Here is a 26,385-nt window from a genome sequence, read left to right as displayed (position 1 = left end):
ACGCAGACCTGGGCAGGATTAGTGGGAGAAGGACTAGCAATAAAAAAAGAAAGTGTTTAAAATAAAAGAAATTGCTAACGTATTGTTGACTTTCTTAAACACGGCAGCGCGACCCCTGCCCCACCCAGAGCATGTTGTTGCAGGTTTGTGGCTGCAATTGAGAGGAAGGAAGAAAAAAAATGAAGAAATTGACGGCCCTCCACGCACGAATACACCTGATGAAGGGTTACCAAGCCGTGAAACTTGTTGGGTGCGGCAGCACACAGGAAATTCCAGATTGTATTCAGACTTTGATCATCCAAGAAGTTTTGGCAACTGCACTTCTGGACAAAACACTTTTTCCTCTCCTGGCTTTTAATTTTATGAAACTGGGTGATCAGTTTAAGGGAAGGTGGCCCTTCTAAAGAAAAGCCCACGGCGGGCAGCAGTGATATTCCTAGAAATCCAATTCAGGGTACATCATGCTGCCCTTTTAAAGAAAACCGTGCACAAATAAGTCAAGTTTAGCTAAATTTGATTTATTTACCAACTAAAAGTACTGTTTTGCCCTAAAAAAAAGTATATGTTCATTTACTTGTAACAGTGGAAATCGCACTGCCATCCTAAAACCTTGGGCAGCGAGCGATGTACGAACTTGGGAACTGACAGACTCCCAATTATGCACTTGCTCATTAATGTTGTGCAATGAGCAGAAAGAGAAGAGTGCAGCACACACAAGCTTGCACATGAGGATCACGAAAGCAAGAGGAGAAGAGAAGGAGAGCAAGAGTGTCAACACTTTGCCACAGCCTTGTATTTGGTGCCCCAAACCAACCGTAGTCTTCGGGCAGGCTAAATCAGCAGGTTATATCTGCTTGGAGTCCAACCTTTAATTAAGTTACTCTTTGCAATTTGTTCCCCCCGCCCCACCCCCCCGGTAGAAAGGCGCATTCATGTCGACCCCCCACACTTACACCGGGGCTAGAGAAAGCATTTGGATCTGTTATTTTTTTGCTCTGGGGCCATGGCCTACACCCAGGGGGTTCATCTCTTCTGCTGTACACAACTTCCCTCTCAGGCTCGCCTTCAGTGGCCAGCCAGCTGTGGTGGCTGCGGTGTGGCATTGTCCCTTCCTGCTGGGAGAGCTGTATCCTGTGTTATCAGGTAACCGGGAAGGAGGTCAGCTGAGTGATGCGTGGAGTGGAGTATTATTTTTGAGGGCCGACGGGGAGAGTGAAAAGAGGGTGGCATTTGAGAAAGGGGGGGTCCACAACTATGTTCCTGGACTAGCAGCTTTCTATTCCCAAACTCAAATGGCTCCTCTCTCGTAACCTCAAAACATACAATGGCAGGGAAAACATACAATGGCAGGGAACCTTACAGCTGTATTTGTAAGGCTTGTGGGTCATCCCTGTGACCCTTCAAGGGGTAGGGGGATTCTTTAGTATTCATAGCACATCTATTTTGAGCTTTGGGGCAGAGTGATCAGGGAGTGTGATGGGCTCTCGGTGACTGGTGGAATGACATTGCTCAGCAATGTTTCCACGAGGTCACTGATGGGCCTACTGGCAGGTTGGTTCAAGGCATAAGGTTCAAGGCATAAATTAGATTTCAAAAATTGATTAGCAGAGTTTGCCAATTAAATGTTTTTTGATTAACAAACAGACCTATTTGATTTGCAATTTTGTACTAATAATGTTAATGTTACCAGAAGTTATTTGTACCCAAGACATGAAATGAGCAACAATGCAGCAGTTTTGCGTACCGTTGAAATAAGACTTTGAGAGGTTTCAAGCCTTGCAGATTCTTTAAACTTCATCTAGGCCTGCAGGTCGGGTAAATTAGTTTACCTAGTCAACCTAAGAGAAATGCACTCGACCCATAGCAACGGAGGGCAACAAATTAAAAGTGTGGTTTCTGTAAAATGTCACTACATACCCACTTTACGTTTGTCACACTGCTGCCACCGAGAGGCCAGCCATGCACATTGAAACTTTTATTTGACATTTACTGCATAGTAAATGTTAAATAAAAGTTTCAAAAATCTTTTGCAAATGCTACTCGCCCTTCATAAAATCTACTTGAATATGAGCGTGGGTGAAAAGACTTTGCGAGCCATAGACGAGTGTCTGTAAAATGTAAAAGGCTAGCTGCATGAATGGACACAAATAAATATGATAAAAAGGCTCTGAAAACAGTTTGGCCAGCTGTCTCCTGCAGGTTGTAATATATAATAATATCATAATCACAAAGTAAAGCGAGCTCTGGAGGCTAATTACAGTGTTTGGTATTGCAGTAGATCTGTAGATGTACTGACTGGATGGAACTATTGATCACTACTTAGCATAAGCATCTAGTTTGCTTTGTGTATTGATTATGTAAGATGAAAGAAAGACTAAGCAGAAAAGACTGCATAGCAGGCAGTGAACTGGGCAAACTAGGTGGAATATTGTGGTTTGTGGTCATCTCACTTTCAGGGTATCTGGTATAATGCAACAGGGTGATAATATAGAATGTCAATGAGTATGGATTGGTTCATGGGTTGAGCACCAGTTGCAAGATGTATGCAACCTGCAGGTTACAGAACTGGGTTTGCCATCAAATTAATTTCATAATGTGATCATGTTCATTTTCAAAAGAGTTCACTCATCAATACGATGCATCTTCCCCAACAAAATAAAATATAGTTGACATCAAGAGTTAGATACACAAAACCAGAGCTTTACTGTAAAGCATGGCGATGATGCCGTACTTTACAGTACCAATACTGTAATTATGCATTATGCAACAATTTACATTTTAGGAATGGAATTGCATCACTGTCTTTAAACAGTGACAAATACTGGTCTTTGCCAGACGGGAGATAGAAGGTTAATGAAAGTATCTTCCTGATTACTTCTGGTTTGCAATTATTTAAAAAAAAAAAAAAAAAAAACACACATTCTTGCCTAGGACTCCTACACATGCCTTTGGCACTTAAGAGTGGAGGCAATGATTACTGCTGCACTTTCTCTTCATTAGCACTTGAAGCGAACAGAGAAAAGGGGGTGAAGAGAGCACCAAGGGCAAGAGAGGAATGCAGGGCGAGCCGTGCTTTCATTGAAGAGGGCAATTTAAATAGCCAGCGTTGCTACACAAGTGCCCATTTGATTAGCGAACCTACAGAATTGCATAGCAAATTGCTATGCAACACTGCTCATTTTATGCCTTGTGGTTGCTAATGCGACGCTGGATGTCTAGCAATATCCTCTCAGAACCTCAATAGGGTGGTTTTTGCCCTATACACAGAACACACCAGAGCGGGTGTTGGGACCACAGGCCTCGCCAACCCTCCCAGGAGTGTCTCACGGTTGCTCGTGTGTGAAGGAGAGTTGTCCACGGGTACTTTAGAGCAGGCAGAGGACATGCCCTTGTTCGACTGCCCCGTTGCTATTCACAATAAACAGTGTCATCGATGACGAACACTCACCGGGTGCAGGAAGCATCTCCGGATACAGCCCACCTCTTACTCTTGTAAGAGCTTAGGGACATCTAGGGTTTGGAGGCCCTACTCCAAATCAAGTATAGAAAGACATCAGAAGGTGAAGAACTTAAGGAGAAGTAAACAGGTGGGTCTAGCCCCGTTTAAAATTAAACCAGGCACATACCAGGGGCTGGCAGTTAGTAGCCCAGGTTAAAACCCCGTTACTATTGCCCAGCATCAGTTGCTCTTTTGTAGCCATATCAGGTGGACAGTTTTCCACAAACTGCAAATTCAATTGCCCCCAATATGAAATTGATTATGGGGATAAGGAAACAGTTGGATCTTTATTCTGTACAAATAGTGGGGTGCACCATGATTTACTCTTAAGAGAGATTTTTCCTGGTGCCCGATTGTACACACGAGGTAAAGGTTCTGGTTCATTCACGGTGGCTACTTGGACTTTTGTGCGTTTACTCCATGTGTTATGTGATTGAACAGTGCAATGTTGGAGATATCGAGGCACCTGTGCCTCATTAAACGAGGCACTAGATTGTTTACATGGATACCACATTTAATACTGATAAGAGTTAAGCCTCTTGAGCCTGCTAATGTCCCCATTTTATACTCACAAGGGTTGGAAACTTGTTCCCAGGGCATCTAGTGCCCATATATGGAGGGGCGGCCTGGTCTATACAGGTAACCAGAACGAAAACATGGATCGCTCACATTTTAATGGACTCCTGGCTTGCATTTCAAAACGCTTGACCAGCAGTAGGTGTTCATGTATCGTGTTGCTGTAGAGCAATCGGTCTTTAGACTACCACAAAGCACCCAGGGGGTTACAAGTAGCGTGTATCTTTTATTGATTGGATTGAAGTTTCTCGGGTCTGTTGGGCCCCTGGTTGTAGCACAGAAGAGCCTGCTTAACTTGACACAAACTGCTACCAGGAGCTGGTTGCCACTCCCTAGTTTCATACAAATGATCCCACGCACCAGAACTGTGCGTTTGGGAATTTGTATAAAAAATAAAAGCCTTGCCTGTAAACATACAACTGCGGAGCCTACAAGGATTCCTTTTGGGAATTTCTAAGGAACATACTCGTCCTTAGCACTTAAGGGGTTAAAGCACGGTGGGTCGTGTATAAAAAGACAGAAATGCTACCTTTCGCGTTGCGAGTAAGATTTATGGCACACCCAGTACTTCCACAGCTCCGTTTCCTGCGTTCTGGATGATGCAGGAACTAAAGCAACGGCTGCTCCCCCAGTTTAATTCAATTCCCCGATGGCGGCGAATGTCTCGAACTCTGCCCCGTTCCCTTACACACAGCCATGTTGTCATTCGGTGCTGGTCGACCCTGGCTAATGCATTAGGATTTCTTCTCTGGCACTTCTTGGCTCGTGTCCTCTGCGGTTTACGATATTGAGGTATTCTAGTTTGTACACAGTTGCCAGTGGCTCAAGGCCCTTCTATTTTGTTGTGTCTTAGCGATACGAGAACATCACATCCTGAAATTGGGTGAAACTGTAGCTCTTAAAATGCATTGGACGATATGAAACATTGTGTTAGTTTATACTAAAGCAGTAGACACTGGGCACGTTTAACACAATAGGAATGTGGACCCATTTCCAGAATGTTGCATTCAAACAGCCATTTATTTATTTATTTATTTTGTAAAGCAGGGGGTTGGGGTTTTCTATGCTCGTCATTAGTGGATACCAACACAGACCAGACCACTGCAATTTTTCCTTTCAGAATTCATGCTGCTTTCATGTTGTGTTAGTGGGGTTTATATCATGCATGGCTGCCATTTGCATGGTCTCGAGGCCCTATGGTGGACCCGAAATAATGGAATGGGTGGGTTTGTTAGTGGGAGGCGAAGGGTGGTGCACAAGTGCTTTACCATGATGTTGGTAGTTTCAGTTCGGAAATGAGCGGTCACTGTGTGTGGGTTTGTTTCTCGGTGATGTGGGTTGGTGGGCGTACAGCCGCTTGAGTCCACATGGGAGACCTTGTGCGTCAGTGTTCAGATTGTGAGTTATTGGCAGAGGTGTGGGGTTAGGCTATTTGGTGTCTGTGTGGGGGAGGGAGAGGAGTATGCGGTCTCTGCTTGACAGTGGGTTTGCGTGTGCCATGTTTGCAGGGGTAGGCAGAGTTTTACATTCCTGCGATCTTCAAGCAAGCTGTGGATAGTACAGGAAATAGGGCAGTTTAGTTGAGAGGTGGCCATCCCCTGAACAAGTTGTGGTACACGTGACAGGCATTTGCCCTGCACTTCCCCCATCACAGAAATCGGGAGCAGGAATCATAGCCAGGAAAACAAATTTAATTGTATTGTGTTGTATTTATATAGCGCTCCAAGCCCTGAGGCAACTGGGCACTTTTCTTGGGTACAGAGGACATAATTATAATTACAAATACAGGCATAGTGGGTCACAACATTTACAACTACAGTCAGGGTAAAAAAACATCAATAACAAGCCTGGATAGGCATATACAGGCATAGAATATACATAGCAATAGGTATAAACAAGCGAGATCGCAAAATGTAGTGGTTCACAACCAGATGTCTTAAATATTAAAACCACAGCTTCAGCAGCTCAGATGCCTGCACCACTCTGAATCTTGGGAAGTCTTCCAACACCAACTCTCCCAAACAATGTTAAATGGCATCCATTTGTGTTTGAGCTCCAAATGTTTTGAACTACAACTCCCATGATCCATCACCACTCAATTGGACTGATGGAAATTGAAGTCCAAAAACATCTGGACAGCCCCAAAGACTACCACGATATTCTCAACTGCTTTCGAATACTGAGAAATCATTTGCTAAACTTGCTGCCGGCCACTTCACCATCCACCCTTTCCGACAACTATGCTATGCTTAAACACCATACCAGACTTGTGACGGAAACCTGAATGCAGCTCCACGAGCACACCTTCTCATCTACAGGTACGAGCCCGAAATAAGGATTTATGGAGCAGGAGCTAAAAGCAGCTCCTGGGTATCTGGCATTGCCCAGTAAGCAGGAGAACCTTAAAGAACTAGGAGCTAGCACGTACTGGATTGGAAATCCAACTTCTGTAAATGTATGCCCTTATATATGGCCCATTAGAGTTTAAATGTCTTCTAGATGTGTTCTAATGCTCCTTCAAATTCCCAAACACCAAAATGTAGAATCACATTTGTAGTTTCTATAGGTTTAGTTGGCCTAGGGAGTCAAAAGTAGCTCCTGCGGGCTACTGGCATCAATCGAAGCAGGCTACATTCAGGAGCCAAATAGCCACCGATTCTTGGCAATTTCGAACCCTTCAGGCAGTTCAAAGCTCAACCGGGCAGGGCACATCCAGTGGCATCACAAGTGCATCAGTGGAAATCCAATTTCCTCTAGGTACATTGCAAATGCAACAACCAAAATAGAGAACCAAGACAGATGATATTAAAGGTTGGCGGGTCAGGCATATTCATTTTTCAGACTGTACCGGTACACAAAGACTATTGTCCCTCCAGCCCAAACACCAGCAATGACAGAATGGATTTTTGAAGTGTACCTGGGCAGCATTCAAGAGGTACAGGCAGTAGTTTTCACTCAGCATAGGAAACTCAAGGCACTCACCAATCAATGTGTACCCTGCCAGTAAAACATCACTCGTCTGTTTGCCGAGTGCAGTTGCACCCAAAAGGGAGCATCTAGGCACCGAATTCCTAATATTTATTCTGGGGTGGTCAGTCTATAATGCGTGCCGGGGCACTGACCAGCCACCCATTACAGAGGATCAAAGGCATCCCTGGGATAACACCGAGTACTGCCTCAGCAGAAGGCGCACTCCTGGCAAATCAGTTCAGGAGCCACGCTGTGCATGCCCAATGAGGTTACCCCATCGGATGCGTTTTTTGGCGTGTGAGCAACGAAACTAATTAAGAAGATACAATTCAGTGAGGTGACATTTAATGGGCCGCTTTCAACAAGGAAACCAGTGATAATGAAAACACCATGAGGTACTCAATCAAATGGAGGGGAAACTGAGAACTGTGTGGCCAGAAACTCACAGTTTCGACCATTGTCTTATGAGAAAGTACAGATCAGTGTGCATGGTCCTGAAGAAAGTGGTAAAAGAAATCAATTCCACCGAAACCGGTCTACCTCTTTTTTTTTTTTAACCTATGCACGAATAGTAATTGGGTGCCCGCCCTTTTCATGTTTTAAACGTTTATGAGCAGATGAGAATGGAGCATTAACAATTACTCTGTCCCTTGCTCACCAATTCAGCCTCTTCTTGTCTTGCTGCCTTTTTGAACAAATGTAAAGTATTTAGGTAGGGTAAGTGAAGTCCTTCCCCATCCTCTCACCCTAGATAGGTGGCCCACCAGCACTGCCCATGGAAACAGTATCGCAGGGCTAGTTAGCATTGGTTGGAGGGATAGACTAGTGGTACAAAAGAAAGCAATTTTAAATAGCATATACCGATATACGACCAGTAGTGTGTGTCTGTATAGACAATGTATACGGCTTATCTGCCTTTCGTGGGGTGCGTTTGTGTGGATACTTGCCCAATGGGCGACAGAAAGCCAGGGGTATTGTGTGTCCCTAGCTATGCATGACCCATTTGGCATGCAGGCATGGACACTGGAGGCAAAATGTGTCTAGGCCAGTGCTCCCATCTCTCCCCGCACATTCAAACAACCTGGGGTTGCAAGATGATTGTGCTCTGTTCCCATGTGCAGGTCAGCAAATAGGAAGCTATGCCTGCTTTCTACCTTTTTGGTGTGCAGGAGCCAAAGAGCCATTCTGGCATTCTGTGTGATAGAGCTGCGGCAGGGAAGAAAAAAAAAAGGCCTGGTATATGTATGCATGCATTTGGTCTATGAATGTGTGTGGCGTGTGACAGAGTGCAGTCTGTGTGAATGTTGTAGTTTATGGTTGAGCATGTAATTGATAGTGTGTTACATGGGTGTGCAAATGAATGTATGTGGGGCAGGGAAGCAAGCCTCAGATTGGAGAGGGACAGACGGGAACTCTATTGGTGCAGCCAGCATGAACATATTTTTTTACAGTACCAAGAATGTTTTAATGCCATTCTGGGAAAAGCAAACATGTGTTCTTATAAGGGCGTGCTGCATTGGTGCAGGCAGTGTGTACATGTTTTATTAGTGTTGCAATAGCATTTTTACTGGCATTATGGCCAAAGCAACAGGTTCTTACATGGGCATACTGGCCTACATTGGTGCAGCCAGTATGAACATATTTCCTTACAGTGGAATGCATTTTAAGTGGTACTATGGGCAAAGCCAAGGATATGAGCGCAGCCAGCATGAAAGGTTTTGTTTACACTGGGAGAATGCTGGCATACGTTGAATAAATTCTTAAAATGTGTTGGAAAATAGGCCTGTGCACTGTTGGTTATTTGGCATCTATTGGCTATTTCAAGTGTTACTTTACAGAACCGATTGTACATTGTGTGGCATTTTTTTTTAATTGTGCATGTTATAAAATGCACAACTTTACCCATTATTTAAAAAAACAAAAAATGGGAGTGTGGGTTGGTGAGACACTGCCAGCCACCACCTCCCTCCCGCCCGCCCGCAACCTCCCCTCCCCCGAGATTAGTTGAGCTCCCTTGCCAGACAACATTCATGGGAAACAGTCATGCCCCTCCAATTAAAAGCTCACCAGCCACCACGGTTTATTGTTATCCAACTCAATGGCCCTCATTTTAGCAACCTCTGAAGACCCGTCAAGATTCAAACCTGTGACCAATAGGTCAACGAGATCCTTGTTGTGGATTAATCCATTGAGCCACAAATGTGTGGCTGTAAAAACATCGCCATATTTGACTGGAAGAATCTCCGCTTCTCCACGCAAAACGAACGTCCGTGTACACAACACTGGGCTGGGCTCCCTGCAGCTGCTAAGAGGCAGGAGATTAGAACAGCATAAAGTCCATGACCACAGCTCAGCTTCCTGCTGGTAAGAGAACCCTCGCTCTGGGATGCAATTCTACTGAATTAAAAAAGGTCACTGCAATAGCGGAACATTTAGGCTACACAACTCCCCTGCACGTGCGAACCCACATCCTTACACCAAGAATGTACAGGCGCGTTATAAATCCCATATCTTATCAACCAACCCAGCTTTATGGCAGAGGGGAACTTGTGACCTAGCAAGGAATGGTCAGGGGAAGAGTGATGAGGCCTTAGGAAGCGGAGCCCCGTTCAGACTTCAGGCATCTTGTTCTTATCCATGTGGCGACTGCTGCAGGCAATTAGATGCATAGGGGTGGGAGCATGACCTTCCGACAGACACCTGCACCCGTCACGTGCACAGCCCAGAAGAAAGCAAATAAGCTGTCTCATAAGAACAAGGATGCTAGGAAGGCCAACTGAGGGAGACCGGTCAGACCACATGACCAGTGCTCCGCAGTATTCATCTGCTGACGGTGGTCACCGACAAACGGACGGAACAAGAGAAAGATTGAAGGATGCCATCAGCATTTTTTTTTATTATTAATGTGGCACAGTAAATACAAATTACTTATCACATAAAATCAGACAATATCATATGAAAAATAATCATAATAGATCCGTTAAATAAAAACAACTTCATGAGAAAGGTCTCGTCCTAACCAGTCCTCCTTCACTGGATAGCATTTTCTAAAGTCTCATTCATTCAGCAAATTCACTACCTCTAAAGTGAGACCTGTCTCGTGTCCAGAGGACAGCCTCAACCAGAACTCCTCGGTTTCCAGCCATTCGACATTATTCACAAAACGTTTTTAAAAAGTGTCATTCTTAGTTAGTAGCCAGGCATTCTATCAGAATGGGATATAATGTTTGCGGTATCAACTACGAGTACTGGCTCTCTGCTCCACAGACCTGCATCCCGCACCCGACATGACCTACATCAATGTCATTGGAGAGTAGCTGTTGGAAGTGTGTGTGCTAGGCATTAGCAGAGCCAGCATGGGGAAAGTGTGCTGACCAGCAAGCACACACCCTGAGAAAAGGTCTCAGTAAAAGGTTTGCCATCACACAACTCTGAAAAGAATATGCCAGGATTCAAGAGTTGTGCAAGGCTCTGCAGAAACGGGTACACAAATCCTCCCAAAGCCAACACAAGGCCTCCCATTGCACTGAGGAGGTCATCCCCCATGCAAAAGTAGCTTACAGACACTGAAGCAGTCACCCCTGCTACGGCCATGTCATCTCTTTGGCTCCCCCTTTCAACGCTGCCCATTTAAAGTTACCCCCCTGGTTGCTCTCCTCCGTCAGCAGGGTAAGCCTCGAGCATGGATCTGGATCAACGGAGGCCTTTACATGTATTTTCAGGGAAGCACATCCAATACTAAGCTAAGTGTACATGGCAGCGCATTATACATCTTTCTGTCCATCCAACAGGAAACCAGCAAAAAGCTTTCCATAAAAGACCCCTTGGGGTGTATCATCCAGATTCCTCTGTTCCAAATAAGCCTGGGTCAGGTCTAGACTATCTGGAGGTCCATTGGTGAGGATCTTCTCCCCCCCCCAGCACCCATGATCATCCCACGTCTTGACTGCGCTGGAGACGGACGTCCCTGATACACAAGCCATGCGTACCAAATTCAACTAGGCCGTTTCTGTAATGTGTGCAAAGAGGCAGCAGTTATTGACGTGCCCCTCCAATTACCTCATCCCCTAAATCTGCAATCACGGCCGACATCCTCCCACAAGGACCCGAGGCGTATCATTAACTCCACGCTAGACCTCAGCGGTCCAAACTGGATGCAGGTGGTTATTATTTCGCTGTTAATGACTGGGATATGAAATAATACACACTGCAATTAGCCAGAGCCTCAGGCAAGCACTATCTTTGAACGCCTGTGGGGTCAGGAATACGCACTGCCTTAACGCATTACGAAGGACTGCGTACCATAACGCACTAAGGACCAACGAAACGAACTGCCATGCAAACAAAATTCATTAGTTTAGTCAATACATCTTTCTGGAAGCTTAAAAGAAACTCAAAGATCACGGAAACAGCATTTCATACGGGGAAAATACTGCCACTGTAGAGCCCTCCCACCCCCCCAACTGCATGTTAAGGTATCTGAAGGGCATCGTATTGCCAAATTCTGCCTACTCTTGCACCACTGGATTGGAGTGGGGGCATATTCTGCAGTGTACATACAGAAGTGAGTCTGAAGAAGACTCCACCAGCCAGTCAATTGTATTTCCCGCGTGGATTTCAGTAAAGCAGGGCGCCGAAGAAGTTCTCTCTACCTACGAAGATTTCCATTCGGTTTGAACACTTCAGAAACAGATTTGCAATTACCAAAATGCAGCCAGGACATATTGTTGACCAAAGAACCCCATGCTCTTAGGCACAGATTTAAATCGCTGCAGCCTGTTGCCCCCGGGCCCTACGTTCCCTTAAACTATATCCTTGCTTTCACATCAGAATTGCTCCATTGACTCTTTCCAAGGCCCAGTTCCCCGATTTGATTTACTTCTTATCAAGAGCAACATGCCCATAATCCTCACTGCGCAACCGCAACTTAAAATAAATAAAGAAATTTAAAAAAAAAACAGACCATCCAATAGAGATGCAAAATGAGAGAAATAAAGTACCAGGCAACAATGAGCAAATCCCACAGGTGCACGAGGTGTATCCATTCAGGATAATCCTCATATTGGTGTAAGTAGACATATTGTCCAGGTTCTTGCATGGGCTAAAGAACACTGGGAGATTACTTTGACCACACACTTTAATTATACAACTTGTGTTACTTTTAGTACACCAGGTGCTAACTTGCGCAGGAATCTCAGGTCCTGGGTTCTAATATAGTTTTGCCCCATTCTTTGATGCAACCATACCAGAACTTTGTTCCCTAGCGCATCCCTTGACTCAGAACCCTACGATTCCTCCACATAGGCAATTATGAGGTTTCGTGGGTCCCTAAGAAGCCCCCTCACGTTCTTATCAGTAACCTAACACAAATATCTCTTGGTGATGAGACATCCTAGATACATTTACAAGTAACCACTGAACCAACTGGTTTCACGAGGGATGGACTAACAGCATGGGGAGGTTCCACCACTGAACCTTTGGCTAGGCAGCTGAAGCTCTGCCTGAGCGTCAACGGTTTCCACAATTCCATTGTTCAAAGTTCCCACAGAAGGGGTTTCAGTTAGATATTTCTGCCTGTTGATTAATCCTAGTATTGCTCTAATCAGTTTGACAAGAATTGTCCGCTCTTCAACGTATAAACGCAGAATTCCACTACATTTGTACATGAGTTAAGGTCGCGGATAAGCTCTTTGAGGTGTGGCCACTTTCAGCATTAATAGATTCAACATCTAATGCTACTTCAACTGGAAAGTTGTTGCAGGTCAACAAATATCTTCGAATGATACTCTTCCTCCAACTAGCCTCCGGTCTCATACTGTGACTAGTAAAACTTCCCCACACCCTCATTCCGTCAGATGCATCGACAGACTGGTGGTCCTATCTTCACTTTTAGTTCAACCCGTCAATCGCAGTACATGTCTACTTACCCCACCTTCTTCGTATTATTAGAGGCTGTAGGGCTCTATGGCTTCTTCTGGGTCTCACAATTCAACCTCCACAACACCAGCAGCTAAAGTGTCTCATGAGGATAGTTCAGGGGCAACGTGCTCTCCTTGGAAGCAAGACGACACAGAGCAACACAGGTTCGATCCGCAGGTCTGCGCTGAGAAACCTCTGGGTATTAAGCGCATTATAAATAACCTATCATATCACATATCAAAAGAAAAGAGCTCTCAACTCGAACCATTCTTGTTGGGACAGACAGCCCTTTAATGTTAGTCGAGAGATTTCTCAATAATCAAGTAATCTCAAGATGCCAATATGGATTGGGAGATCTCAGACACATCATGTGCTGGCCGATATTTAACATAATTATTCTCAGCCCTATTAGCCTAGAGAACACACCTTGCCTGTTTGGAAGTATTCAGATTTCCCAACATCACACCTATCAATTTCACCAGCAGAGTATAGCTCTCAGACTACGTCCCTCTCATTGGTTCGTCTATACGCCTGTTGGAAGACTGGCACAGAGGGGAACTGGAGAGAGTTCTATGCACGAAGTTCCTCTTTGAGGTTTCAAGTGGGAGTAGGTAGCTCTGCCCGTCAACTGGCAACCTCAAACCCACTGGTCTCCAGTTGAGAATTCAAGTTTCTTCTTACGCATTTCCCATAGGAAGAAACCATGCAAACCTTTCAATCATCCTCACCTCTCCACTATACAAACCTAGGAACCTTAGTCTGATACTAATCAGAAATGCTATGAATGTTTGATTCCTTCCCTTTTTTTGCAATCTTCGCCCAACATTTACCTCAGAGTTGTTGTTATACTGAATACAAAATGAGAAGACAAGAAATTCGGCAGGAGCCGAATAGCTTTCAGCCAAAAATTCTGCGAACTACAAAATTGAAGCCAAAGTTTGGTACAACACTAACGAATACAAAATGGTCTAGCACATATGAATGCCGACTGTGGGGAAAGAATGGGGACTTGAGGAATTAGTTCAGTCCTAGGCCGCTCCAATTAGGGTCAACAGCTTGCTCCGGATTTGTGCACGCCATGCAGTGCACACCGACTTCCCTTTGTGCTTTGAGGCCAAGTATTGAACCACACCCCAAATCTGTGGTTACAGTTTGCCTGGCCAAAAAAATGACTGGATCTGTATCAGATATTTGCACCAAGAGCACTGCAACGGGAGCATGTATCCCACTAAACAGCATATGCCTCCACTCTGCTGCCTCCAACTCTGAGGGTCAGATGCTTCTCCAGGTAGAGAGTGGGGGGTAGACCACTTTCCTCTGTAGGTGCCTCCCTCTGGAACGGCCTACCTGCCCCTCAAACTTGAGCCGGACCATTTGAAGTTCCGGAAGCAACTCAAAACCTTCCTTTTCTCCTCTGCTATATCTCCCTCCCCGGCTGACCTACCGGACTGCTGCGCCGACTGGTTGGTGGTTACCCTCCAAGTCTCAGTGGGTAGCTGGCTTGACTTGTCTCCCCCGCACTGCCTCCTGGTCTGTTGCGCACTAGGGGCTGTAACTAGCCCCTTCCTCCTTGTACTTACCTAAAGCTGCACTGTGCTGTCTGCACTACTCGGAGCAATGCTGCCCTGATTGCACCCCACCCATGCACTTACCTGTACTTTGCATTATTTTTTTTTTTTATTTATTTGCATTTATAAAGCACACAACAGCCCATGGGGCATCGTGGCGCTGTTACAGAAGTCTAAAGCATGGTTACTTAGGTACATAATTTAGATGACAGTATATAACAATAAATGGCAGGCAATAGTAAAAGACATTTACATGATAGGCATGTTATGTTCCAAAGGTGACAAGGGAACTGACTGTAAAAGTGCCGAGATGAACAACTTGGTTTTCAAAACCTAACGGAAGGCAGTGAGGCAGGTTTCCATCTTAATGGAGAGTGGCAGGGTGTTCAAGTTATTTTGGGCTAATAGAGGGAAGCTTACTCCTCTGACTTTAGCTCTTTTGAAGGTTTGTACCGTGAGCAAATGGGAGTATTCGGTCCGCTTAGGTCTGAGGGCGTTTTCCCAGTTAATTTTGTTTTGACAGGTACAGGGGTGCCGATTGGGATAGGCATCTGTATGTGGTAGCGTGAGTCTTGAAGAGAATGCACTCTTTAACTGAGAGCCAGTGGGCTTCCCGTCTGGCCTGATAGATGTTCTCCCATCTTAGTACTGCGTTAATTATTTTAGTCGTAAGTGCAGCAGATGAAGAGATGGCGCCGACTTGCCGATTCATCGACACAGTGGCGTCAAGGTAAACACCCAGTGCTGAAGGCGCTGTATCGACTGTCAAGTTTGTTAAGAAATTTCCTTTGGACCAAGTAGTAAGATCTCCGTTTTGTCTCCATTGAGACATAAACCATTGGCCATCATTCAAGCCTGGATAAGGGCATATGTGTCGCTGAGGGTGGCGGCATCTTGTTCTTAAGAGCCAGTGAGAGGTAGAATGATTGGGTGTCGTCAGCATAGTTTGTAAATGCTATGCTGTGCGCCTCAAGATCATTGTAAAGGGGTAGGGTGAAGAGGTAATGGGTAGGTGTGGTGCATGATCCTTGTGGCACTCCGCAGTGGATCGGGGATGGTGTAGCACAGGCCTGGTCTGAGAAGACTCATAGACCTACCTCCAAGGAAGGATGTGATCCAGGCTGTGGCTTCCTGGGAGAAATGGGCGGCATCTTTGAGGTGTCTGCAGAGGATCTTGTGGTCAACTAGATCGAATACTGCAGATAGATCAAGGAGAAGGAGCAACATGGGTTTGCCTTTGTCCATTGTTTCCTGTATTTGGTTGTTAAGGTCAAGTAATGCTGACTTGGTGCCATGATATGGACGTAAACCAGATTGCCTTTTCCCCAGGATATTGTTGATCTCTAGGTAATTCTGGAGGTGTGCAGCTTTATCGAGAATTTTTAGCAGGAAGGGCACATTTGTGATGGGCCTATAGTTATTGGGTGAGTCAGGGTCAAGGGAAGTCTTTTTTAGCAGGGGTCTAACCCACAATTCCTTAAGGGAGAGAGGGACAGCAACTGTGGCGAAGGACGCATTAATGAATGCTGTGAAGAAAGGGGCTACTGATGCTGCACACTCTTTAATGAGGTTGGCTGGGCAGATATTGCCTTTACACAGAGAAGGCTTTATGTTTTTCATGATAGTAATGATTTCTGACTCAGTTACTTCTCTAAAAACAAAGGGCTAGGTGTTTTTGTTCACCTGCATGCCAGTGGGCATCAAGGGTCTAGGGGATTTAGGCAAGGCGTTAAATTGGGAGTTAATATTGTTCTGGAGTGTGTTTATTTTGTTGAGCATGGCAGTTTAGATTTTATTGCACCATGCTTAATCTTTCATTGTTTTCTGAGTGTTAGTAGGTGGTCACTAGTTCACGATCTGAATGCCAAGGCCAATAAGATCAGTGACTTGTCCTCCCTCCGTACCCTACTTTGTCGCGCCCAGAAACGTGTATAGGCGCATTATAAATGACTTGATCATCTCATATATACACAGCACAGGACAGAAATGCATATTCCGGAAGGGATGTAGTGAGAGCTGGCCTAGGCCAACTCCAGTGTCCCAAGCCATGAGTCCCCACTCCTCATGGGACCATATACCCCCACGTAAACCTGGGTTTATTCTTCATTTGCTGCAGATCAAGAACCTACATGATATTACTTAATTCAGAAAGGAGAAATGTACTCCTGCGCGACCCCAAAACATGTATCCAATTACCAAACCGCCCCGGGAAGGTGCGGGTGGCTCATGGACAGATAGATATGCTCAGCATTAAATGAAAGGAATGCGAAAAATGTATGGCAGACTTGAAGGTAAATGCATTTTTTTGTATTCGTAACTGAGATGCAGTGTGATAATCAGAGTGATTTGCCCAAGATAAAAGGAGAGTGCACGCGAGGAACCCTGGTGAGGGAGCTTTTATCAGATTTGCCTAATTGGTGTAAACTATTAGTTACATATGAATATTGTGCCAAAGCAGAGGCGCTGCTGTAGAGGGTGTGGGGGGGGCTGATGTGGCTATAGCCCCCGGTCTTTTGACTGTAGCCCCAGAAAGAAGCTCAGGGGCTACAACCAAAGGGCTAGCTAGCCTTGACTGAGTACCGACATTAGCGCACCCCCGGATCTTTTCCAGACCTAGCAACACCCCTGTGCCAAAGTATAGATAAACAGGCCAGTATGAAATGCAACCCAAAACACTTGCGCATGCGAGTTGTCCTGGGAAGTGCTTCCGAGTTTCAAATCACTTCTAGACACTGAGAGAATGCATAGTGTGGATCGGATGCTGGTGGAAGCTGACGAGTTACAAGTTCCCAACAGTAGAGACAGCTTCACCACCACAAAGCCTCGAGCTGCTCAAGAGGGTGAGAAGGGACAAGAAGCAGCCTGGGAAGAGTATTAGTAAAGCCAAGGAACACACATGCAGGTTTCGAAGATGCCGGGGATCAAAGCTCATACTTGATGTGGATGAGCTCAAAGTAGCTCCGGAGCATCAGGTCACCCAGTCAGCAGGAGTTACGTCCGGGGAACGAGCTGCTAGTACACAGCCTGCAGCAAATATAACTTCCACATGCCATACCAAGCATATAACTATGTGTCCCTTATATATGACACAGCATGCTGTACATTTCTTCTAGATAAGGTGACCAGACGTCCTGGTTTTGCCAGTATTGTCGAGGAATTGGGCCTCTGTGCCCTGCCCCTCTCCAGAGTTTTTTTTTTTTATATTTAGAAACCCCCATACGAGTTTTGGGTGAAAGGGAGGGTGAGCGCAGGCACAATCCCAGCTCGACTACAATATTAAATCCTCACAATCGGCCACCATTCCATACAGCATAATTGTCCCCTCATTTTACACTTATCGCTTAAGCCAGGTCTCTGCCATCACAGGAGGGCTTCGAAGACGCAACCTTTCAGGTAACAGCCACATGCATTAACAGAGTGCTTGGGAAATGGCTACACTGCAAGGCCTGTAATAGCAATCAGACCAAAAGAACCCCTTTGTTTTAAGATGCATCCCAAACACATCGAGTTCAGGTCACATGGGTATGATGGGCCCCCATTGGCCTCAGCTGCACAACGACGCTGGTGCCAAGCAAACGAGGCTCCTCTAGGCTAGAAACAGGCTATAGAGCTGATGCCCAAATAAGGAAGGGCACCTGTACCAAAAAAGAAAACAAAACACAACCAAGACACACCGAGAAATGTCTCAACACCAATCCATGATTGGAGACGTGCAGTGCCAGCATCAAGCCCAAGTGACCATTGGTCCTCTGGGGGTACCACCATAAGAGACTGCACTCCAATCAGTCTCTTATAGTGGGCTATATGCCCCCCCACCAAGACCCATATAGATATAGGGATCTCAAGTTGCCCCATGTCAGAAAAAGAACATACAGCCACGTTGACATTAAACTGGAATCCTGCGGCTTGCAGTTAGTTTGGTGCCCCCCCCTCCCAAATTAAAAGTCTAGGGAGTGGAAGTACCTGAAGCCAGAGAGAACCTGAAGCCAGAGAGAACCCCGTCACCTCTACACAGGGCAACTTGAGATGGCTGGGCATGGTGCAACAGGACAGCAAACCAGACCACTCCCAAATAAAAAAATGTTGGCCCCCAAAAACAAAAAGCACTCTAGGTCCAAGATTTCTATTTGCGGGAAGCCACTATTACCAGTGCCCTGAAGCGACCAGGCAGACCTTTTTTTTGTTTTTAAATCTCAGAACATGTCCTACTGTTCGTTTCATGAGCGCCGAAAGCAAGAATGGAAAAAAAAAATCGGGAACTGTTTGCTCTTTCATAGTCATGACCTGGGACCTTTAAAAAAATCGCTTTTCCACTAAAAAAAAAAAACAAGTTCCTCCCTCTGACTGTGCACAGTGTTCTTCCAAACTTCTGAAGGGAACTTTGGCAAACGCGAGCAGAGCCTGATGTTGCTGCATTTGGTTTCAATCAGAGATTTTTTTCCCCCCTTTGACAATTTAAGATTCCTGCGCACAACTGGGGGGGAGGGGGGCAGCCTGTGCACCAGGCCCAGGGACTCTCCAAGATCACAGACAATCCACGGGGGTCTGGGAAGAGCGGACTGGTCTAATGTCTATGAACGGATATGGGGTATCGGTGCTTCTTGTGAAATTCCTCTGGCAAACCGGCCAGGCTGAAGCTGCCACAGATCAAGTTCCCCCCAAAAAGGTTCACTTCAAGCAGAGAGTTTAGCAAAAAACTATTTCCAGGAAATGAATGCAATAAAACGCTTAATTTTGCGTCCTTTTGCTCCCCTCAGGTTCATAATCAGTAGCGCCGTGTGTAAGAGGCCAGGCTGATCTGGGCTGTCAGCTGAGGCATTGGGCGAAACCAACAGGAAAGTGCGGGTCCAACGCCAAGGTCCTCTCGCATATAAAGGAATGCGCATTGGTCAAGACACCAAGGGGGACCATCCGGAATAGCTCACGCACGCGACAACTCCGCGGCACCACTGTGCACGTTCTTAAGGTCTCAGCGGTGTCGCGTTTTCACGTGTGTACTTGGTGCGAGCAGCCCATACAGGCCCGGGGATGCAGACCCCTCCTCCACCAAACGAAACCAGGAATTCATGCGGCTCTTTCGCTTCTTGGCAGAGACATGTCACGCAGCAACCGCCCGGGAAGGGGGCCGCTGCACATGACACCTTTCATCGAAATTCCAACCAGCCGACAAACCCACGCAAACCCTTATTCTCTTCCCCGATTGAAAAAAAACAAACGGCCAGCGCCGCCCTGCCTTAGCTCGGAACTAAGAAAAGCGCGACATGGCAGCGCAAAAAAACACCCAGGCCACGCAGACATGAACCGGCATCACCAGCTTGGATGGTACCAGCCACGCTTCTTTATCTGGCAAGATTGCTCCTCCCGGAAGGGGGGGGGGGGCATGGGTAAATAAAGGCCCGTTCCACAAATGCACAAAGCAGAAGCCAGCTCACGGAGGGGGTGCTCTCAAAAACACACCCGCTAAAACTAGCATGGATACAAAAACCCCCGTAGTAGGAAGGATGCGGGGATGCGAACGCCATGGTGGTTGCTGTGATGGCTGCCCTATGATGCCTGTGAACGGCACGCTTCCCCTCCAAGCCAAGCAGGGAAGGGGGCCCGGTCAGCTGCGGGGATGGTAATGAGCCAACCTGGCCAAGCCGGAGGAAGAGCGTTCCGCCTGCCAGACAAAGAGGGCATTGTGGGCAAAAAGACAACATTGCACTCTGGAAGCAATCGTCCAAGAAGAGGTGCGATGGACTCCTTGTGGATGCTGGAACGAGCCATTACTGGCGAGGGGCGGTGTGGTGTGAGGGGGGGGGCTGCCTGAACAGAGGGCCTCTGGGCTCCCCTGCTCGGTGAGAGCTGCATAGCGAGAAGTAACTGTTTCCTCCAAGAGAGGAATTTACAATCTGGGCACCGGGCAAGGGTGCAACCGGTGTGCAAGGGCCATGCACACAAAGCAGCTAACAAAACCCTAAGCGACACCTGGAGGCCCACCCAGAGCAGGAGCCAAGCAAGAAGAGCGCAGGAAATAAGGAGCTAGGCTTTCCAGAAAATGCGGGAGCGACACCCAACATGGGCGGCGGGGTTAGAGAGAAAAATAAAGACGCAGACATCTCTGGCTCCATAGGTGAGGCGAGGCCCCTTTCACGGGCAATACAGAGGACCCATCTACCCTGCTCTAGAAGGGGGGGGGGGAGAACAGCTCGGGGAATAAGCGGTACCTCTGGAAATGTGGGCGTAACCCTCACAGGGAGGGGAAATAAACAGCGTGGAAAAGAGAGCTGGGGGCACTCGGTGGGTAAGGAGGGTGACTCCATGAATACGAGGTTACCCCATGAAATAGGGGAAGGAACTATCCAAGTGACTAGCAAGGCGTACTTGGTTGGCGTGGGGGACGGGAGGGGAGTAATGGGTCCGGGGGAGGGAGGGTGCATAGCAAAGGTGGCACAAGAGCGCAAATCCCTCAGTGGTGGGGCATGCAATTAGGCAATATACATGAAAGCAGAGAAGCGGCACGGGTGCACGCAGTGCTATGAATGAGCATTCCGCTTGCAGTGATTTGGGGGCGGCACTCACCGTCAATGGACGAACCCAGCGGGATGGCGCCGTGCAGAAGCCCCAGGCACAGCAGCAGTGACAGGGCGGACGGCATCATGGACTGGGGCGGGGGACGACCCCCTCCTCTAGCTCACCCCTCCTCTGCTTCTCAGCGACAGTCGGAAATCACCAAATCCTTTGGGGGGGGCGGGGGGCACAACGCAGCCCCCGAGGAAGCAAATGCTTCAATGTATGTCGTTTAAAAAGACCACCAGAAACAAAACACCTCAGGGGCAATGCATAGGAACTGCCGCTTCCTCGGCCAGAATGCTGACTGGAAGGGGGGCGTAGGGGACCAGTCTTGCTCTCCGGGGGTCTCCCAGACGTTGGAGCTCGCGCCTGTGGTTAAAAAGAAGGGGGTTGGGGGGTCTCGGTGATGGGGGCTGAGCTCGCTTCGCTCCCCCGCCAAGTCTAGCTGCAGCCTCCGGTGAGGGAGCCGGGTAGTCTGAGGAGGGGGGCGGGGAGAGACGTCACTCAGGAGGGGAGTGGGTCGGTACTGCGCACGCGCTGATAGGGGGCCTGGAGCTGGGGAGGCACAGGGAGGAGGAGATCCAGGAGCAGGAGGCCGTCCGGGGAAGGTGGTACTGCGGGGACTCCCCCATGAGAAAGAAAGGGGCGGGAATCCATACGGAGCCGCGCACCCCCATGGGGGGGGAGGTGATTACAGAGGCAGAACCGCAGCCGAGAAAGGAAGGGGATCCCGAAGACATTTTTCGCCCCAGTAAATGTTGGAAGGGTGGGGGTCTCCCGCAGAGGGGCTTATGAGAAACAAAGGGGGTAGATGGAGTATGCGACACAATAGGGCCGCAAAATAATGGGGGGAAGAGCAGGCACGGGGCATTCAAGGTAATAGATGGAGCGTGAAGGACATACGGTCTTCATGTATGTAGAGCCTCATGAGGGGGTGGGGGGGCATGCGGCGATGCAGAGTTGTGGTTTTTAAAATAAATACAAATTCGTTTCTGTATAGCGCCTGGTGCTGAAAAATCTGCCACTCCCCTCCATCACCGTGTCAACAATCTGTGTTCTAGCTCTTGGCTTAATGGCACTTTTTCAGGGGAAGGAAACATGAACGTTTGCGTTGATTCCCGCTGGGATTCAAAATAACCTATGACAAGTACACAGCTGGCTCGCGCCAGCAGCACGCGCGGGGCAACCCGAAATGCGCACGACTGTTCAAATCGGGGCCTCGAAGGAAGCTGAGGGCCAGCCAGTGATGAAGGCTACATGAGATGATGGGGAGGTAATGAAGGGGGCACGGAAGGCTAGTGGGGGCAATATTCTTCAGATCCTCATGCTAATGTCATAATAAGTTGGTTTTTGAAAAAAGGAGGAATTTAAAGTGCCACACGTTTGTACGGTTAACACCATATACGCATAATGAGTCTCTCCAGGGAGGTCGATTACTTAAATGGGTCATAGAGCATGCATTTGCCTCAAGTCTGCTTCAAAGCACTGAGAGTGAAGAGGGGGGCGGGGGGTGGAGCAGGTGTGTGAGGGAAGAAGGAATCATGATTTTATGGATGTTGACACTTTATTTTGCCACCGAAGTGCCTGTTGTTCATTACATCAGTGCAGAGGCCTTCTACAGGCTAGCATCACGCACACTGATGCGCATCGCTATGCTCTAGCTTCTTAGTGCAAACTGGCAGTTTCCCTAAGCCCTTCCCCTTCCCCTCAGGCGACTGGGTATCCCTCCAATTATGGTCCCACAAGAAACATTAGTCATTGACTAGGAATATATATATATTTATTACATGGCCCGCGGTAGCGGCCGTGTAGTTATGGTTACGTTGCTAAACCCATAGGAAGGCCACTTTTTTTGGCGGCTTATAACTTCACTCCCCCCTGGAGGAATCCTCACCAAACTTTGCAAAAAAAGTATATGGCCTGCTCTGAATTTTTTCAGCAAGTTTGGTGAGGTTTCGTGCAGCTAGGGGGGAAAGTTATAGGGGGGACCCACATTTTTTTTCTCCATGGACTGAATGGGCGAAAACTTTGTGCACGGCTACAGGCCGAACGGCTGGACGGATTTGTACCAAATTTACGGCAGGAGTGGGGGCTTGGGTCAGAAACCATGCTTTTGTGTGTTTGGTGGAAATCCGACCAGTACTTTTGTTGCAAAGAACTGAAATGTACGTCTAAAAAAATTAGTGATATCTGGTTCCGCTCCGCGGACCCATTTTCCTCTCCGCTCCATAGACAGAAGGCTCATTGGCTTCCAGTGCGCCGTGCTGTAAGCGAACTTTGGACGCGGCTGGTGGTTGGCTGGAGGGAAGCGTGCTGTGCGTCAAAGTTTTTGGGAAATGCCGACATGGTGTATCGGAGGAGAGTTTTGTGGTTTGTGCCAAGCCCCTACGGCATTGTTTGCATGGTTGGGGCTCTTGTCGGTAACAGTGTGCCCACTAAAGTTAGTCATAACTGGCTCCGCTCCAGCGTCCCATTTCCCTGTTCGCTGCACGGTCAAAAATTTGATTCCACTGCAGTGTGCGGTGACGTGATGTGCGTCATAAGTGTTTGATACTGCCAGCATGTTGTATCCGAGGACAATGCAGCTATCTGGCTTAGATAACATACTTTATGGCATCTGGTGGTGGGAAGAAGGGATGGAAAGGGAGGGGGAGTGAGAAGTGCTTCATTTGATATATCTAATTAGAAGAAGACAGTGGTGTGCCAGCGGTACCCGTGCATACTATGCCAATTCACGGTTACGTAAACAGGCGACAACCTTGTGTGATTATTGCAGGAAGCCTTTGTTATGGCATGAAAGCTCCAGCGGCAATCACTTTCTGTGATGAGTGGTGGCAGGCTGAATTGCAGAATGTGCATTCCACATGGCATGAACATTTAAACATAGCGTGTAGTATGGTGCATTGTGTGTGGTAAGTCCGTAGCCCTTTCGATTCATGGCTGGAGCCTTTGCATGGAGAAATATGTATATTGCTTGAAAAGCTATGTCCACTGGTTGCAAGTAGATGTGGCATTGTTGCTTTGTGTGTGGTTTTGCTGCATTGCACAAATTGTTAGTTGCATGGCTGTGGCGATTGTTAGAACATCCTACAGTTGTCGGTATATGGGTGGAGATGCTGCAGTGAGCAGTCCTGCAGTGTGTCCACTTGGTCCAATGTTGGAATAGTGTCCATACAGAAGAGGGTATGGTTAAACTGGTTCTCATATGTGCTTGGGTAGTCTGCATTGCGCAGATTAGTAAGTCTTCTAGTGCACTATGCAGTATTGGTTCTATGCACGCAGTACAGTCTTGGGAGTATTACCAATGTTGTGAAGATTTTGTTGTTTGGTTGGCATTAATACAATGCTTTGTGAATGGAAGTGGGTAGCAGTGCCAAACACTGTGGTATGTTTCTGCCTTATGGTAAGTGGAACATGTGTGCGTGCATACCTGCTTCATTGTGCGGTGGTTGGGTAGAAGTGCTAGTCCCAATGTTGCCTTTGTTAATCCTGGCACATGTTCTCCTGCATGGCTTTGTTACGTTGTGGTGGGTGTGGGCAAGACCTAGACTGTTGGGTGCATGGCCGAAGGCCGTAGGCCATGCAGCCACCAGTGTAGGCTAGGTCTTCACCACATCCACCACAACAGAATGCAGCAATGTATTTGTAACTCTGCATGTCTTCGAAGGTGGGGACCTTTACACAATGGTTGTGGAGGACATTGTAGACTTGGTAGAACAGCAGAAGTGAACTACTATGCGTACATTAGCATATGTTGTAGGTCATTGCACGTGATGTACATTAGGAAGTCACGTGACCATTTGCGTATGCTAGGGTTTGCACCTTTATAAGACCCTTCAAATGTTGTGTTGCATGCATGGTTGGAGCCCTTGCAGCAACAAGTATGTCAACTAGTTGCAAGTAGGTTTGACATTGTTGCTTTGTGTGTGTGGTTTGGCTACATTGCATACATTGTTGGTTCCATGGGTGTGGTGATTGTTAGTACATCTTACAGTTGTCGGTGCATGGCTGGAGATGCTGCAGTGAGCAGTGCTGCAGCGTGTCCAGTGGGTGCAGTGTTGCAATACTGTCCGCATGGAAGAGGGTACTTTTGAAATGGATGCAATATGTGCTTGGGTAGTTTGCATTGAACAGATTAGTAAGTGTTATAATGCACTCTGCACTATTGATTATATGCAGTTACTTCTAACAGTTGTGGCTGTATGGGTGGAGATGCTGCAGTGAGCAGTGGTGTAGCGTGTCCACAGGTTGCAATGTTGGATTAGTGTCCATATAGAAGAGGGTACGTTTGAACTGGTTCTTATGTGCTTCGGTAGTCTACATTGCGTGGATTAGTAAGTGTTGTGCACTATGCAGTATTGTTCTAATTACTTACTAGAGTGTTTGGAGCAGGACCAATGTTGTCAAGAATATGTTTGCTTAGCAGTAATAGAATGCTTTGTGAATGGAAGTGGGTATGGGTGCCAACCAGGGTGGTATGTGTGTGGATTATGGTAACTGGAACATGTTTGCATGCATCACTGTATTATGGGCCGGCGGTTCGGTAGAAGAGCCGATGCCTATGTTGCCTTTGTGAATTCTGGAACCTGGCTACATGTTCGCCTGCATGGCTCTGTTATGTTGTGGTGGGTGTGGACAAAGCCTAGACTGTTGGGGGCATGGCCAAAGGCAGTAGGACATAGGCCATGCACCCAACAGCCTAGCCCTTCAGCTCAGCCACCACAACACAATGCAGGCATGTAGTTGTAACTCTGCATGTATTTGAAGTTGGTGACTTTTACAGAATGGTTGTGGAGGACATTGTAGACTTGGTAGAACAGCAGAAGTGAGCTGCTATGCGTAGATTAGCATATGGTGAAGATCATTGCACCTGTTGCACAATAGGGAGCAACATGTGACCATTTGCCTTTGCAGTGTTTAGGTCCTTATAAGACCTTTGCTTTAGGAAGTGCTTTAAGATATTGCATGAACCACACATGTAAAATATGGCCAATGTACACAGAAACCTACATACTGTTCAGCACACCCGACACAATGTTATGCAGCCATGCATGCAAATATCTGGCCAGGGTGAAAGCTGGTTGGCTCAATTGCAGATGGGGAGTGAATTGCACATGACCTGAGCCTTTAATTATAAGGTGTACTATGGTGTGCTCTCTGTGGTGAGGGCCTAGCGCCTTGGATGCATGGCTGGAGTGGAAAGGGAAGAAGGACTGTCAGTTATGTCTAGGAACCGTGGATGGTCTCTTTGGAATCTCTGGCGCCCTGTTATGGGATTACATTTGCCTCCTCTCAAGATGG

General features: G+C 47.1%; 1 protein-coding gene across 2 annotated transcripts in view; it reads right to left on the bottom strand.

Moving 5' to 3' along the window:
- LRP1 (LDL receptor related protein 1) overlaps positions 1-21,571 on the bottom strand; it is a 1,300,039-nt gene extending 1,278,468 nt beyond the window's left edge. For both annotated transcript variants that reach the window (XM_069653565.1, XM_069653566.1), the window contains exon 1: positions 21,094-21,571. In XM_069653565.1, the coding sequence (XP_069509666.1) occupies positions 21,094-21,172 (79 nt within the window). In that variant the 5' untranslated portion in view covers positions 21,173-21,571. The remainder of the gene's footprint in view (positions 1-21,093) is intronic.
- Between the last annotated feature and the right edge of the window lie 4,814 nt (positions 21,572-26,385).

Source organism: Ambystoma mexicanum, chromosome 3q, assembly GCF_040938575.1.
Source record: "Ambystoma mexicanum isolate Mex_15411 chromosome 3q, UKY_AmexF1_1, whole genome shotgun sequence".
Classification (NCBI taxonomy): domain Eukaryota; kingdom Metazoa; phylum Chordata; class Amphibia; order Caudata; family Ambystomatidae; genus Ambystoma; species Ambystoma mexicanum.
The sequence above is the reverse complement of the archived record's forward strand: the minus strand, read 5'-3'. Positions and strand labels throughout refer to the sequence as shown.